The sequence below is a fragment of the Ostrinia nubilalis genome, chromosome 4 (assembly GCF_963855985.1).
Source record: "Ostrinia nubilalis chromosome 4, ilOstNubi1.1, whole genome shotgun sequence".
Lineage (NCBI taxonomy): Eukaryota > Metazoa > Arthropoda > Insecta > Lepidoptera > Crambidae > Ostrinia > Ostrinia nubilalis.
This window is the reverse complement of record NC_087091.1, coordinates 13,053,000-13,069,842: the sequence shown is the minus strand read 5'-3', so window position 1 is coordinate 13,069,842 and position 16,843 is coordinate 13,053,000. Positions and strand designations below refer to the sequence as shown.

Here is a 16,843-nt window from a genome sequence, read left to right as displayed (position 1 = left end):
ATCAAATTAATGAACTTAAAAGTTACCTTTTGCATGTCGGCGTTCGCCCTGCCATATTAAGGCACCTGCCATTTTGTAGTAATTAATAACTATTACACATTGTCAATAATAAAGTAAAGCGCAGGATAAGTGTGCAAATAAGCAAGATGGTTTTATGTGCTTAAAGCAGACGGCTTTTACATAAAAAATGCCAATAAACGAAGGTTAATTTTTCCTAATTAAGATGAAGATAATTACCTACTCTTAATAATTCATCACATCCTCCTTACTGGAAGCAGACATGAACAAAGACATGAATTACCGAAGAAGAAAAATTGAAACTGTCCGTTTTCTTGACAAAATTTGACGGCTGTCAAGTTGCGAAATATTTGTTTTTGTGCAGTAAGAAAATATAAATATTGTACTACCATGGCAAGCGCTCTACCTATGGAGTCCAACCCGGAGGTGATGAACAAATACCTGGTGAAGCTGGGCGTGTCCAACAAGTGGAGGATGGTTGACGTCATCGGGCTAGAAGGTGAAGCCCTGAACTGGGTGCCTCGTCCTGTCCTAGCAGTTGTCCTGCTCTTCCCTCTATCTGATGCCTACGAGCAACACAGACGCGAGCAAGAGAACGAGCTGCTCCAGAAAGGCCCTCAAGCACCCAAAGACGTGTTCCACTTGAAACAAGTCCTCAGCAATATCTGCGGAACAATAGCCTTAGTTCACAGCGTCGCCAATAATACGCACAACATTGAAATAAACGACGGCTTGCTGAAGAAGTACTTGAACGATGCACAAGGTCTAGATGCCGCAGCTAAAGGAGCACTACTAGAGAATTCCACGGCAATCCTAGAAGCTTATAAAGATATCGCACACGTTGATAGCGCCGAGGGCGAGGAGGTCACTGAAACTCCGAATAATCATTTCGTAACTTTCATTCACAAAGATGGTTTTCTCTTCGAGTTGGATGGCCGCAAATCATTCCCAATAAACCACGGCCCGACGACTCCGGAGAATCTGCTCGAAGACGCTGCGAAGGTTTGCCGCCAGTTTATCGAAAGAGAACCGGATAATATCGGCTTTAACATTGTGGCACTAGTTCCCGCTGATTAATACTTTTATTGCATGAATGCCTCCATGAGCTTGTTAATTTGTCAGCAATTTAATAAACGTACCTATAATATTGGAATCCATTTATTTTTTGTCTCACAAAGACATCATAATTGGCGAGCAATGACGTGACGAGCCGCGCCGCAGTCGGCATCACGCGATCTTTCAATACGGCACTACGAAAAATGGCGTTCATTAATTCTCTTCATTAGCGAATGCCAGTTAATTCAGTCAGCGCGCACCGTTGCACGGATGTCGATTTAAGTCTTTAATTCATAATTAATCTCTCCGTCTTTAACAAATCGCCTCACGATGTTCGCGACGCTGCGTCCACGTCTCAATTAAGGAATCCGCGCACACTCGCAACACGGCTCCCGCATTCCTCCTTTAAAATTCTCTATCTTCGGAAACTAATTAAAAATTCGCCTCGCCTCCGTGGCCCGGTGTTCAATCGGGGCGATATAACTTCATTTAAAAACGAGCAATCTTGTCCCAGATAAGAACTGGCCAGAAAACAACGAAGAGCAGAACTCGCCACACGCGGCTGCGACAAAAAGACAAACCAAAGAAAGAACTCCAAACTTTTAAATGGAACGCGAGAGAATTCGTCGCGTTAACTATGTCGATACTGGGAAGGACGCGACATCGGTAAGTCACGTCACCAAATAAATGACGCTGGCTCTGAAATAAATATATAAATATTGTGTAAATAAAGAAAATAATGCGGTGGGGACCCGAAATGCTTTAAATATTCAAATGAAGCGAGCCGAGGTGAAATACGAAGGTGCGCTCGCTCGAGTTGAGCCCAATTAAATCGGTGCCACTGAGGTAGAAATTAAAAACAAAAGGAGGATGACGGGGGTCCGGCGCGCATTTTTCTCATGAGTATTATTAGCGCGATGTCAACCCACAAAAAATGGAGTTAGAGGGTTGTCGTGCCCGCGATCATTATCGATAACATCCCGCGTTTTGTATTGTTTTGATAAGTGTGATGCTGCGTGGCCGGACGTTTTGTTGACGTTTACAGCGGCCGCGCGCGTGATCGATAAGTAGCCTGGATTAGTAAAAAACAAATTCACTTTAACAACGCTTATTGAATGGGATGCTAAAATTCTTTGTTCGGGTAACGGTATGTCAATCAAGCAGTGCTGAGTACGTAGCATGGATAAATGGGTGAAAAACAAAACGTTGAACAGCTCCGGGCCGGTCATTAGTCATCGAGAGGCCTGGTGAGAACAGATTTAATATTTGCCTATAAATCAATTATGGACGTGTGGGGAGCTCGCTTAAACGCTCTATTATTGTGCTCCTTTCTTTAGCTGAAGATAAATTACGTGCATTCACTACACGCTGTTCTGTCTGTGAATGCAACACAGAAACCTCGAGATATCACTTCCAGTTTAATGGAAGATGGAGAACCTTTTATATTATCTGCTTTATAACTATGATTAAGACATTTTCTTGAATTAAAACGTAATAAAAGTCCATAACTACGGGTAGAGATGATTGCTCATCACATAACAAGTGTCCCTCGCGGGCTTCAAACTTGGGCTTATTCCGGTAAACCATCCATTAGGGTCCAGTAGTGAGACGTTAGATCAAAGCAACAAGAATTTGCAAGACTTAAACCATCTTCAGGCATATTTCAGCAAACACCAAGAGTCGAAACAGGAACAACAATTTCTTCGTAGCGTACCGTAGCCCTTAAAACACGATCTACGAAAATTTATAATAATCAGGCCCGTGAACCCTGTAACCCGCAACCTTAAAATCAAAAGAGGCAATTGGATTTTCGAATGCGAGTCAATATTCCATATTAACTAGAGAATCATTAACACCCACCGCGACCTCGGCTGGCACCCGCTCGATTTATCCAAACAAAATACATTTATTTTAGACAATGAGAATCTAAGTGCTTATTGGGAGAGTTCCTTACTATGTTCACTACAACGTTTCGAATTAACCGACGATTTCACGAAGTCATGAGATCCATTGACGAGTTATCGGGGTTATAAACAAAAGTGTAGTATGAGAGAAGAGATGTATGTAATCACAAAAGGTTAGTTTAAAGCTTGCCAGATAGTGGTAGGAGTAACTCCACGGGGGTTCCACCGCGGCCTACCGACGTTCATCACTATTCAATAAGCTCCATTTATTGAAATTACATAATTCGTGTGTGAATAATGACGATTGTGATGAATCTTCGTGGGCGATGCGAGTGACTTAAACCCGATTAACTTTTGACCGGCATAGGATATTAATAAGCCGACCGTAATGACATGGAGATGGACTTTGCTGAGTCTATTGATTTCTTACGTGTGAATGACTCGCAAGTATGGTTCGTTATGGTGTTTTGGTATACAAATAAGGCTTAATAAAATTGGACACGGAATTGAGTAATTACAGCGTGTAATTCAAAGAAATTATTGCTATTATTAATGGAAGTTAAGCTAAATGTTTTAACTTTAATTAGGTTTGTAACATGTCCGCGTAGAAGTTTGCAAAAAAAGTTGAACAACTGTTTCACGTATTCGATTAAATGCCTGAAAACGCTTTCATTTTAATAGCAAGATCGTGGGATATAAGTCTGTACATAATATATTGTTTTACTTTATTTTTTATTTATTTTAAGCCTACATGAAATTCACGTCTGCCGCTGCCGCGCCGGTGTAATTTGAAAGGGCGGTCAAGTTAAATACAGACTACGCCTCGGACACAAATAGACACTAGATTTAAAGGTGACATTAGCATAGATAACACTGGTCAACAAAAAAAATAAAATTGTTTGTTTCCTGTGATTTTTTTTCTGTTTCTATCTCAAATTGACGCATATTTTTTAAATATGGCAACAGTTTTTCTCTAACAGCTTTTGTTTTTAAGTTATAGCTATCTACCTTCATTTAATATTTTTACTTAGATTTTTGATTTAATTGGACAAAAAAATATATTTTGTTGGTGTTTTCGATATTGCTTCGTTATGAAGATGTTGTGTGCTTAATCCAGATTGCTTCTGCTATGTTTTTAGTAAATATAATATTTGAAAAATGTCGAAAACCTCTATCGGATTTCATGAAAACTGCGTAACATCGACACTTTAAAATAAATATTTGAAATTAATTAATCAAGACCACAAATGGGTTATTTGTGTTCTGAGAATAGGTAACTTACTTTAGGTCAACAAGGGGGCTACACAAAATTCCCGTTTTATGTGTATCTGGAATAGTCGTAACAAACAAAAGCATTGGTTACAAAAATTTTGACCAGTGCGGCTTCCCGCACACACGACTTTTTGCTTTTTAGCTTAAGTTGATACAAACTATTTTATAAACATGCCTCTAGTTAGCCAAGACCGTATCATCGTACTTCCACCACTTTATATTAACCTCGGCATCTTGAAACAGTCTGTGAAGGCGCTTGACAAAAGTAACGAATGTTATATTTTTCTTTCATGAAAATTTTCAGGATTAAGCACAGAAAACTTGAATGTTGGTAATTTTTGATGGGACTCACATTAGGCAACTGGTAAATGATCGTAATTTTAAGAAATCAATGACTTAAGTCCAGTCCTAAGCTTAGAATTCATTTTTTTGGTTATAAGTAATTTCCTAAGCAAAAAGAAATTGTTGAGAGCATGCTATCCAACTTGCAAGAGCTAGGGTGCAACATGGGCATAAAAATACACTTCATGTACTCGCATTAACATCAATTTTCACAAAATGCGGGCGAGTTTAGTGAGGAGCAGGATAAAAGAAGTCATTATAATTTCGGACAATGGAAGAAGGTTATCAGGGGCGGTGGTGATCATATATGAATGGCAGACCATTGCTGGAGTTTGCAACGAGATCTACTCAAACTTGTCTATTCAAAGAAATCATATAAAATATCATTTGCTAGTGTTCAATAGATATTTTATCAACACAATGTCTAATTTTTCGTAATTTTTTGTCAAAATAATAAAACTCTATATTTTAAAAAGTAAAGCTGTTGACGATCTCCTAGTATTTTTTTCATAATCAGGGCCATAGAAATACCCAATAACAGAAAAAAAATTAAAGGAAAAAAAACATGTGTTGACCAGTGTAATAGATATTCAGTTATTTTAAAATTACTTGCGCACAATATAATTTAATTAAAATGTCTCTACTTGATATTCTTGATACGATAGTTTTTGTCATTATAAATACTTATAATTACACGTTATTTATAATTATAGCTGCAATGAAATTCTTGCTTTGGACTAGTTACGATTAATTTGAATATAGAATTTGAATAGAGTTCGCCCTGAAGCGAATGTTCGTCGTGCACCTTGCCACGAACAGTTGTATGGAACGAATTTCTCCAGCTTCTAAATTTTACACGTGTTCGTAATTATGCAACGAGTTCGAAACCTGGATTTATTACAGTTGTAATACGCTCCAAAAACATTTTCGCGAAGGTGGTAAGTCCATTACAGAAAAACTTATGAATAAAAGATTGCACTGATGAACATTGTTTGGTAGTTGTACGAATAATAATTTTGTATTGAAAAATATCCAAATTGGTTCATCGGAGATATTAAAACTTTAGTTAGTACCTACTAATCATTTAGTATGATATTTTAGTGCAACTTCCATGTAATGATAGCAAAGGAAATAAGTAGGTTCTTGCATGTTTACTTTATTAGGCATAGTAGGTATTATGTTATAAGTAAGTACCTATTTATTTTAAATGGTTTGCCACCTTAGAGAATTAAACCAATTTGCCACCCTTAAATGTTTTATATTTTGAAAAACTTGAATTTGTAAATAATGCCAAAGATCCTATTTTCACCTCTATTATCATATTTTCTTGAGTGGGGTTTACATGAGGGCATTATATAAAGTGTAATAATACTTTTTATTTCCTAGTAGACTCATAGGCTGTACCTACTTGAAGTATTAGGACATTATGAAATCGGAAGATTTGAGTTTTTAAAATAATTTACTCAAGTAGGTATGTTGACAGTTTGATATTCATTAAGTTAATATTATAATTTTATTATAAGGTTTTACGAGCACCTTATTAGGAGTACAGAACGAGATCGGAATCCTCGTGGCCGGTACGAAAGAAAGTTTGGTTACTGACTACAGGCAAACGATTTTGGACTTTATTTCTAAAGGTAAAGTGGCATTTGACAGGTCTTTATACAGGTTGCGTGAACGCTGCGCGGGCGCACAGCGTTTACGATTTCCGAGAAGCCTGCGCCCGTAAGCCACGACGCTTCTAAAAACGGTAAATTGTCTAAATTAAATTAGGCGCATTCTTTACTTGTTTCTGTCAACTCCTCCAACTATAGTTTTATGGGGACATACATTCCCATTACGCAGGGGAGAGAAGGAAACTAAACAAATAACTGGAGCAAATAATTATAATAAACAAAATTCGAATTAATTCCGAGGACTTGGAACTTTTCCGATTGCTTCCTTTGCGTCTTAAAAATCAAACTTCATACGAAACAGATATTTCAAAGTCTTACACAATAGTTATTTTAAAATATTAAAATAGTCATAATCGATCAAGTTTTCCAGGAAAATTGTCTCTATAAAAGCTACTTCTCTCTTAACTTTTCTCTTAAATTTTTATTGTATTGTTCACATAGCTATAAAATGTAATAACTATAGAAACTCAAAACATTTTATTTCCCTAACTGCCATTATATTCCCCATCAATCGCTAATAGGCCCTCAGCATTAATTATGGTGGTAATTAATCGGTGCATTCAGTAGTCAGATGTCATAAAGTGTGGGGTTGAATTCGGCAGCGGCCGCCCGCGGCGAGCCTGAGACGAATGAAGGCTGTCTTAATGCTCTGGGGATAATTAAAAACGTTTATTTGTGATAAAATTAAGAATTCGGCTTTAACTTGACGATTCCTTTGCCTGTAGGTACAATAGAAAAAAAAATTTAGAGACGAATTGAAGACTTTTCATCTAACAGGAGACCAACATCGAATGCTCTTCAGAATTTGATAAAACTTTTCAGTAATTGTTTAAAAAATGACATAAAAAACGTTATAACGTTTTCTTTACAATAATTAAAATTAAAAGAAAAAATGTGTAAAAAGTAATAATAAAATCTCAGATATTTTTTGTCATTTTTCTTCGATAAAAATAGGTGTACTTTCATCCATTTTCATATGTGCACTTTATCAAGACACACTGTATATGTAACATATAGGTACGTACTGTAGATAGGTACTTACATCATGTAAGTAAGTCTGTCTTTCTGTGACAAATTGAATTTCATACAGGTGAAGCTGCGGGGAAAAGCTTGTATGTACTATGATAGTATGATACCATCACATAATAAACACTATTATAATGTCACGCGTCTCTACCTACGATGAAATGCGCTTTATGCGTCCGTTTAGTCATAATGCGGTGCTTACCAAACACATTTAACACCTGCTGAAAAGAAGCGCCGCACCAGTTCTAGATCTATGATCTAGCATCAACAGATAGTTTTCTGGAATCGCCACTGGTGTTGCAGAACATTAAAACCTAGAGCAGGGTCACCATGGTTTTTGGACAGACGTGGAAGTTTAGGTCTCATCGCCATCGAACCATAAGCTTAAAAAATATCTACGAAATATTTTCTCATTTTCTTATATTGCCTTTTTCTTGTTTTTTTTTTTTCTTATAATATTGGGTATTCCTACTAAATAAACGATTATTCATTGATTCACTCTTGACATTATTCTTTCAGAATGGAGATTACCAAATTTATTTAGGTACACGCTCTTTCATTAGGAAAGATTCCTTCTTGTATTGATGAATATTATACATTCAGTATTAGGTATCTGAAAAATCTAAAATTTTAGTTTTCATATCGAAGAATGCATTTACATAGGGGAAAGTAGTACGAGTTGATCCCCTGGGGTAAGATGATCTTTCGCGATTGTGCTGAAACCACTAATGTCATTTAGTTTCTTTCACTGGTAAAACATAGCTCTGGACACATCCCCGCCTCAGTCAAATCGTAATGGTGGCGTGAGCGATACATCGAATTTGACGAGAAAAAAGAAAAATTGTGTACTTCTGATCTAAAATAGGCATGACTTTGAGCTTATGTTACTTTTATTCAAACAATGTTAAATGTAATTACTGTTGTCGTTAGGCTTTCTATTATGTTTAATTTTAATATTTTGGCCATAAAAACGTAGCCGCGTACTTGTAGATTATTTTAGCAAATATTTAACAAAAAGTGGGACTTGGGTCAAGATGATCCCTTCCTATATGTACGAGATGATCCCTGGGAATTAAAACAAAAAAGTCAATGGAGTACTTAGGTAAAGGGAAGTGAAATAAAAGAAAGAGAACTTCATAACTCACCTGAGTCTGAAGGAGATGATACTGAGTGGTTGTACTGAACAGAAAAGTTTTCAAGCGATACCAAGGGTGAAGGATGGATAAAATGTTATGCATGTGGAAAATGGGGCCATAAAGCATGTGCTGGGGTAGAGGGTGATGAAGCAGGTGAATTTATTTGCGATATATTCAACACAGCTCCAGGCAAAATGGTCACATCACTTATAGTTTGCTTAATCTGGCGTTAAATCCGCGACTTTATGGCCTTGGAGCCTTGGACCAGTCGAGATCAAAGCGCCGACAGGTGTCCAGCTCCAATTGACACTTCTGGACATCAAACTGCTATAGCCGTTTATACTGCGCAGTAAAATTGTCCAACTGGCCCACTTGGTAAACATAATAAAATTAAATGCTGAATAAAATGAAGATGCGGTAACAAGTATACAGAACTGAAGAGAATTGAATGTTACCTTTCAATTTTAACGTCTGAGTAGTTTGTATTTAAACTGATCATTTGTTTACTTTGAATTATTATGACTGTGTTGCACCGTCTTACTTTGACTTTGACAAACGTCATAAATCTGTCAAACTCCATACAAAACACAGCGGTTATCGTCATAGTTACTGTTAAAGTAAGGTGGTGCAACCCAGCCTTAGTGTGTTAGGTAAAATTGTTATCTATTGAAACACACAAAAATTATTAAAATTGCTATTAAATACGAGTATTGCCTCCTTGTTCATTTACCGTTCTTGTATTATTATTTTTTAATATGCAAAAATAATTGTAGGTGGTTAGGGTTACTGACAGTTTATTGATCTATGAACTCATAACTAAATGGATATTTAGTAGCAGCATATAAATGGATATTTAAAAAAAAAAGACTTCTGGAGTCATTGAAAACAGGTATTACACGGCCTAGTGATAAGTAATAAATCTTCGTTTACCAGTCCGACACACGGGTGTAAAACATTCCTCTAGACGTAAAGAATCGACTCCTTCCTTCCATACTTTTACCATGATACCTACCTATGAAACTACCAACAAACGTGATTTTGATTGTGAAGTCATCTGCAATCTCTGTGAGGTAATTACATTTTGATTTGCTATCACATGTCAAAGCCACTTTATGAATTAAAATTTTAAATTACCAAAAGAAAAAATATTTTATTTTCATTTTTACGCGAGAAACTTTACTTAAAATACAAATCTTTTAGTTTCTAAGCAAATAAGTTTAGTTTAATTACTATAACTGTAATTTATTTTGCAGTGTGGTTCAAATGTGAACTATGGAGTACCAAGAATAATTCCAATGAACTATTAATACTTGAGCTGATGATGAACGACTGGTTACAATACCAGTTTAGAAATTACAAACCAGCTCATTGAATAATTAATGTTCTTAAATAGTTTTTTGGCTGGCATCAATTTGTTTTCTATTTAACTTACTACCAGTTGCAAAATTTTTTTTTGATGTCCACACAAAAAATTGCTCACATATAAACATGAGTTATTGATTTAGCTAGAGTAGTGATTTATTTTGTCAAAGATATCGATACTTCCATCTACGTCTTCGATACGCGGTAACTGATAGGCTACCACGTTACACTGTCTTTTACCAAAAAAGATTCCAGTGTTTTTGAAGAACTAGAATCGTTAACTGTACAGGGTGTATGAAAAGTGAAGTGGGGGATTACATGACTCTTATTTTTTAAAATAAAAAAACACTCATAAAATTCATTTATTTTTGCAAATAGGCTTTTAAAAAGCACTTTTACACGTCCCAGTATTAACCGTACCACTGCTTCGGGACAATAAATGGGCCAGTGCTGAGAAGAAGCAGCGCAAGAAAATAATGTTTTTCAATATCGCCCTTAATTAAGCGTTTTAATTGCGACATTTTAACCCCCTCTTTTAATTTATCTTTCTTGATCACCACAGTGCGGAATGGATCCTTCTTTGTTTTTGGGTCAATACATCATCATCCTATAAGAGCTCGTTCAGCAGAAAGCTGAAATTAATTAAGTTTGTATTTCTAAAGAAAAGCAGATATCTATTGAGCTTTCAGAAAACTGTATTTTTTTGTAGATGGGACTTAAAGATTTGGGTACTGTAACTGTAATACTTACACCCTGTAGTGCATCCATGTCAGGTTAATTGGTAGACTAGTGGTGGGTATCGGTGGTGGGGAGTGGGCAGATTAATGAGCGGCTACCGAGCGCTTATCGCGCAGCATCTGGCGCATGAGTGATCATCTGTCGCGCGCCTGCGCCTGCGACTAGCTAGTGATGTGCTGTGCCATGAAAATCTATCGATGTTCGTCGAACTTGAGATACCCAGTAAAATTTGAAATTTAAATAAGTCAATTGGAATTCTATGAACTCAGAATCATCTCATGTGACTATTAAGGGGCCAAGGGTATTTTTGCATCTATTGAAATTATTTCAATACTATTCGACGCGCATTTAAGCAGATATGCAGCTGCCACAGGCTCCGCAGAGTCTGTCAATGAAATTACGTTTATGAGAGTGCACATCGATATTGCAATAATCCAAAAGATTTGCATATCTGAATTCTTCACTTATTTATTTTAAATATCAGATCTGACTGGTATGATTGGCAATTAGCACATTAAACACAGATAAGCTTTTAATATTGCTCGCCTAAGTACACATTCAAGACCGGTATTTCCCGGTCTTGGTAACAGCGGGCGAATTTATGAATAAAAGTATTTACAGGTTGACCCAAACGAAGGCCTTTAAGTTAATGGAGGTTGTTATAAATTTAATGTGAGCCTCTTAGCGCAACATCGACAATGAAATTCTTGGCATATCCGCGGGCAGCCCTACCGGTCGTGATATGACAGAGTCCGCATAACTTCTCAGAACTCATACTCATCGAATACCTTACGAGCACGGACCGAGTTTTTTCTCAGCCATAGTTTTATTGGGTGCATTGAAATATTTGTGCTTGGATTAAACGACGTTTAGCCAGTAGATCGGTACATTAGGATTAATGTTGTACATCAGTTACTTTTACTAGGAACTCTTTGGGAATCGGATATTGAATGAGCGTTCGATAAAGTCACGATTGTTTTTTACTGATCGGTAGGGTATGATAAGTGTGTACAAATACAAACAGTAGGCTTTTGTGTACACGTATACCTACTTATATTACTGTTACGGAGTGCTTCGAAACAAATGAATGTCGTTAGGGTTTTCTTGAGTTTCCTCAATGTAGTTTGGTATCTGATATAGATATCAAATCTAATTTTGTAGCACCCACACGATAGTAAAAAGCCGTGACTAAGTTTGTAAATTATCAGTTTTGAAACTATAGTCTTTTTTAACTTTTAGACTTTTTATGCGCAAGACTCTTGCGCACCTGTTTGGTGGCATCCATTCTCGTTTGCGGTTCCGATTGAGTGGGGTTCAATCTTGGTTTATGACATCCTCGGTTTGATCGATCATTGGGACTTCGCAATATTGTTTCTCTTTGAGTTGTTTCCTTATACCTCAATGCATAAAATGGTCAAGTGAATTAAATACAGTTCACATACCTATTACAAATCTTGAATGTTTTTTTGAGAAGTTAATTTATTTATTGACTTTATATCGCAGTCTATACAAATAAATTTATAGACATTTGCACGATTTAAGTAATAGGTAGGTACCTACTAACATGATAGGTAGGACATATTACAGTGAGTTTTCTAAAACCACTGTAACTCCTCATTTTATTTTTTTAGGTCTTAATGTGGGTGTTACGATTACCTATCAGAAGTTAGCAACTAAGATTTCCAGCAAAAACAGCTCTAGATAAATTACCTCGAGCCTTATACCTAGACTCAAGCATACGAGTGTATCACACACTTCATAAAAGCAAAGTTCAACACAACATAATTAATCGTTCGTTTAAACACAAAGACTAATTTAATAAGTGACCCAACTCCCAAATGTCAAAGCCATTCAAATAAAAAACAACAAAGAAATCTTGAAGAAGGATGGCGCTCTGAGCAGCTATAGCGGAGGCCCTGCCTGGTGTCATGGGAAAACGTGTTTTTTTAAATTGAGACTCATTTTTTAAAAGTTGTCTCTCCTTTTTTGTTGTTTTGGTATTGAGCAGTGGTACAATGGGAGGACAAGGAGGCAGTTAGGTAACATTTTTAACATCATTATAAGTGAAAACCTGTGACTGATGATCCCCGGTCGGGCTTCGTGGGTCACAGCTTATGGTGGGCTTCTAGGAAGCTGCAATGATTAAATATGAACAGTACAATGGAGAGCGGGTACTGTTAATATTAAAATTGATAGTTTTTATATTGACTAAGCTACCCAATCGTTCCGTAGTATATTGTGTAGATACGATAGATTCTTGGGTTTTCACTTGAAACTTTATCGGAGTTTGTTCGTAGCAGAGAAAATAAAATAAGGACGCGTCCTGCGATGTATAAAATAGTATTTTTGTAATTGCTACATACCTATATACCTAATAATATTCGGGTGTCATAATATGTAACATTATTTTAGTTGAAATTTAACTGAAATCTTTTAGTGAAAGCATGAAAATTACATTCCCATACCTTTCTAAAACTTGAAGAGTGGCGGTAATATATTCTGATACAAGAAAGGAGCTACTTTCACGGTAAGGCCATTTTTGCACTATAAAATATGACATTTGGCTCAAGGTATCACTGATACTAAAAATATAATTTTTTGAAAAATAACTTAGTCTCAATGCAGGAATACTAAATAACGGGTTCTTTGTGTAATTCCAGATAGCGGAATTTTAATATTCTCATCGGCTGCCCCCCGGAGACTCGACGCCTGGGGTTTTAGTAGCCTCCGCCACAGCCAAGGGAAAACGGCTTACTTGCCGAGTTTGAATCGCACCGCACGGGAACATAACTACATCATCATCGTCATCATCATTTCAGCCATAGGACGTCCACTGCTGAATATAGGCCTCCCTCCATGATCTTCACGTTGATCAATAGGTAGCGGCCTGCGTCATAACTGCAAATCCAAGAGAAAAAAGGTAAGTAAGTGTAATGATAACTTGGTTTCCTTTTATGACAGTTAACCATCTGCGGAATTTCTGCAGAAAGAAACATTATTGCTGAAAAATTGATTTGCTTGTGTGTAAGGATAATTTTGTTAGCTTTTAGACTTCTGGCGCCTGAAATAGTTTTCTCGAGTAAATAATATCCCTTTCAATCCCGAAATAGCTCACATAAAAGTAAACAACATTAGTGAGATATTAGGAGTTTATACCTAAACGGGAACTGCTTTTTTGCATAAAAAAGTACTAAATTAAGTGATTAAATATTTAAACACTGCAATATTAGTACTGGAATTCAAAATGACTAAACGTGTAGAAATCGCTTGGAACTGAGCTGGCTTTTCTTTTTGGTGATTCTTCCGTTCACCATACTCTGCTACCTTTTGCTTGCAAATTAAGATAATTAAATTGGTTAATGAAAAGTACTGGCATAAGTTCATTTTATTCGGAATTTATTGCAGTTACTAAAATAGTATTTTAATGTTTTGAACGTCTCCATTATGACACGGCTACCGCACTACACATTGATATAAAGTATAATTCGAGACACATTTAACGAAGTATGAGAATGAAAGGAACAACTATATGAAAATATAATTTAGCACTACTACACACTAGTACTACCACACGCAGAATTGCTAAAATCAAGGGGCGGGGCACATAGCCCGTAGAGACGATGGCCGTTGGGGCAGAAAAGTTCTCGAGTGGCGACCACGGGTTGGAAGACGTAGCGTGGGCAGGCCTCCTACTAGGTGGACCGACGATCTGGTAAAGGTCGCGGGAAGAGCCTGGATGCGGGCAGCGCAGGACCGTGCATCGTGAAAAACCTTGGAGGAGGCCTTTGTCCAGCAGTGGACGTCATTTGGCTGAAACGAACGAAAGAACGAAGACACTACTACCTACTGCTAACTAAGTAACGCAAGTCTAACTTTGCAAAACCAGAAAAAAGTAATTTAAGTTGAACCGATGACAATTTAATAGAAAACACATCCTAATCAAATTAGTTAATTATTTGAATAAACAGATGAATGTCGTCATTTAATGTAATTTATTGTTATCTAATCTAGTCGTATTATAACTATTTCTAATGAATAGTACTGGCATAATTCTGTCGTTAATTTACAGAGCTTAAAATTCTTTTAAGACACCCATGATACTTAACACTTCGACAATTCCCAGAAGGTCCATAAGTGTTAGTATCGCTTTAAACAGTATCAGTTTACTAATTAAAACTATTGGCTTACACTGATAATAAGTATAAACAGGAGCTACGAACTTATCTCGTACACTTGACATCAGAATCGGACGTTTAGTTTTTTATTCGGAGCCTTCGAATTGGAGGACCGAGATGTGAGATAGGTGGGGTTAGTCCTCTTGGTTCGGCCTATAAAATAACCATAACTATTTTTTGTCAACGGTTCTCAACATTTACTAAAAGACATGGCCCATTTCCATAAACATAACTTATCCTTTTACATAAATTAAAAATGTGCACAAAACGGTTCTATTTTTAGAAATTTCCAAACATGAGGTTTGGTAATATTGTAGGGTAGGAATTTCAAAGTGGCATTACATTTACTATTATCTAATCTTGGATTTTTTTTTTATATTGAAAAGTAATGCAGCTTTGCCAATATAATTATGCAACTCTCTAAGAGCTGCCATTTTTTAAAAGTTTTTAGGTTTGTTTAATTAAGTTCTTTCTACATAATAACATCTGACCGCATTTTGGCATGTAGTAGGTATTTCAACGAAAAATCCAAACATAATTTTACATGGTAGGGGTTCTATTGAAAAGTTTGAGCACCTCAGTAACAAAATAATATCTTGAGGACCAAGATGTGACGATAAACTAATGGCCGAGGAGCAGCTACCGAATCTGATGCAACGGTAGTCTTCGACCACTTTAGCTATTGAATTCCACTGAGATCGACATCGCCGCTTTTTGTGAGTGTATGTCATTTGAACCAGTAATGTGAGTCATACCGAGCATTTGAAAGGTATAGAGTGTATCTCTTCGACTCCGAATGGTAATGGACGTTTAGATGCAGTCAATAAAAGTCTATAATATGTCTATACATCTCATTATACATTAGATATTACATTTTATTTATTATAATACTTAGTAGCAATCATTTCCACAAAAGTTTCTTTCTTGAAAGCTCACGAAAAAGCACAAACTTTATCCTGTTTTTTTGGTTTTTAAAGTGCTAGCTAACTTTTAATTTTTTTTGAGTTCGTAAATTCATTCGGAATAATTAATTAATTACCTATTAAGTGCCAATAAAGATAGGTATTTTAATCATACATTTACGGAAACATTAATTAGAATACAGTTCACTGTTCAATCAGCTGTTAAAATATAAATGAACTTTCTTGCAAAACCCAAACAATTTAATCCTCATTAGCTCGCATCTTCTTAAACCCATAAAGGGTTTTTATTAATCGGCACTGTTATGGTGTTTTAAGATCGTTAATTTTACGGCTCACTGATCCATTATGCGGGGGTGCCATCTACACTCCGTTATCTCCGCGTAAACCAAGTAATACGGGCTATAAATGAGCTGGATCTACTACCGAAGACTAATCGTCACTTTAGATTAGTGCTGTCGTTAGTGGGAATTTGGGACAATAACTGGGACGCTATCGTATTGACAGCCCGTGATTTGTGCCGTGCTGTAGCACACGCCTTGCACGGTGATCGTTTTGAATACAGTTTATTAGATTCCTGAATCGGTTTGGTAAGAACAATATTTTCAAAACATAAAAGCTATTGATGATAATCATCAGGCTTTTTGTTGCCACGCAACATTGGTTCGGTAAGCAGCATTCGGAAAACACTGTAAGAAAATAGTATGATGACCACGATATGACATCATCATTATCACATTACATAGGTACGTGGTAATGATGATGGTGAAAAATTATAATAAAACCCTCGGAAGTTTACATAACCGTTAAATATTTCGTGAATTCATGATATTCTTATTTTAAGTTCTTGGTTCGACCATCACTGGTAGCGACTTATTTTCAGTATCTACTCTAAATGGATAAATTGATATTACAGGATAAAGTATTTCGATTATAAACAAAAACTCTGGGACATTCATCCCATTATATATCGCCACATCACTAGCATGGTCTCATCCACCAATATTTATACAGGGCATAAAGCTGCACAATAAAACCGTGACCACGCCAGAGTTTATGCTAATCGCCAATAAAAATATAATAAAACACGGCCTTGTCCGCTGCGTCGACGTGTGTTTCCAAATGTGTAAATAATAGAAATCCGACGGCTCGTTCGTTATAGGCCTGGAGCATGAGTTATGAAATTTAAATCTAAGGTGCTTTGAGGACTTTGAAGTT

The 16,843-nt window shown here is 36.4% G+C and overlaps 1 protein-coding gene across 1 annotated transcript; it reads left to right on the top strand.

The window, feature by feature from the left end:
• Positions 1-335: 335 nt before the first annotated feature.
• On the top strand, positions 336-1,171 carry LOC135071531 (ubiquitin carboxyl-terminal hydrolase-like). The gene has a single exon (XM_063965312.1). The coding sequence runs from the start codon at positions 409-411 to the stop codon at positions 1,093-1,095; it is 687 nt and encodes a 228-aa protein (XP_063821382.1). The 5' UTR covers positions 336-408; the 3' UTR covers positions 1,096-1,171.
• The last annotated feature ends 15,672 nt before the right edge of the window (positions 1,172-16,843 follow it).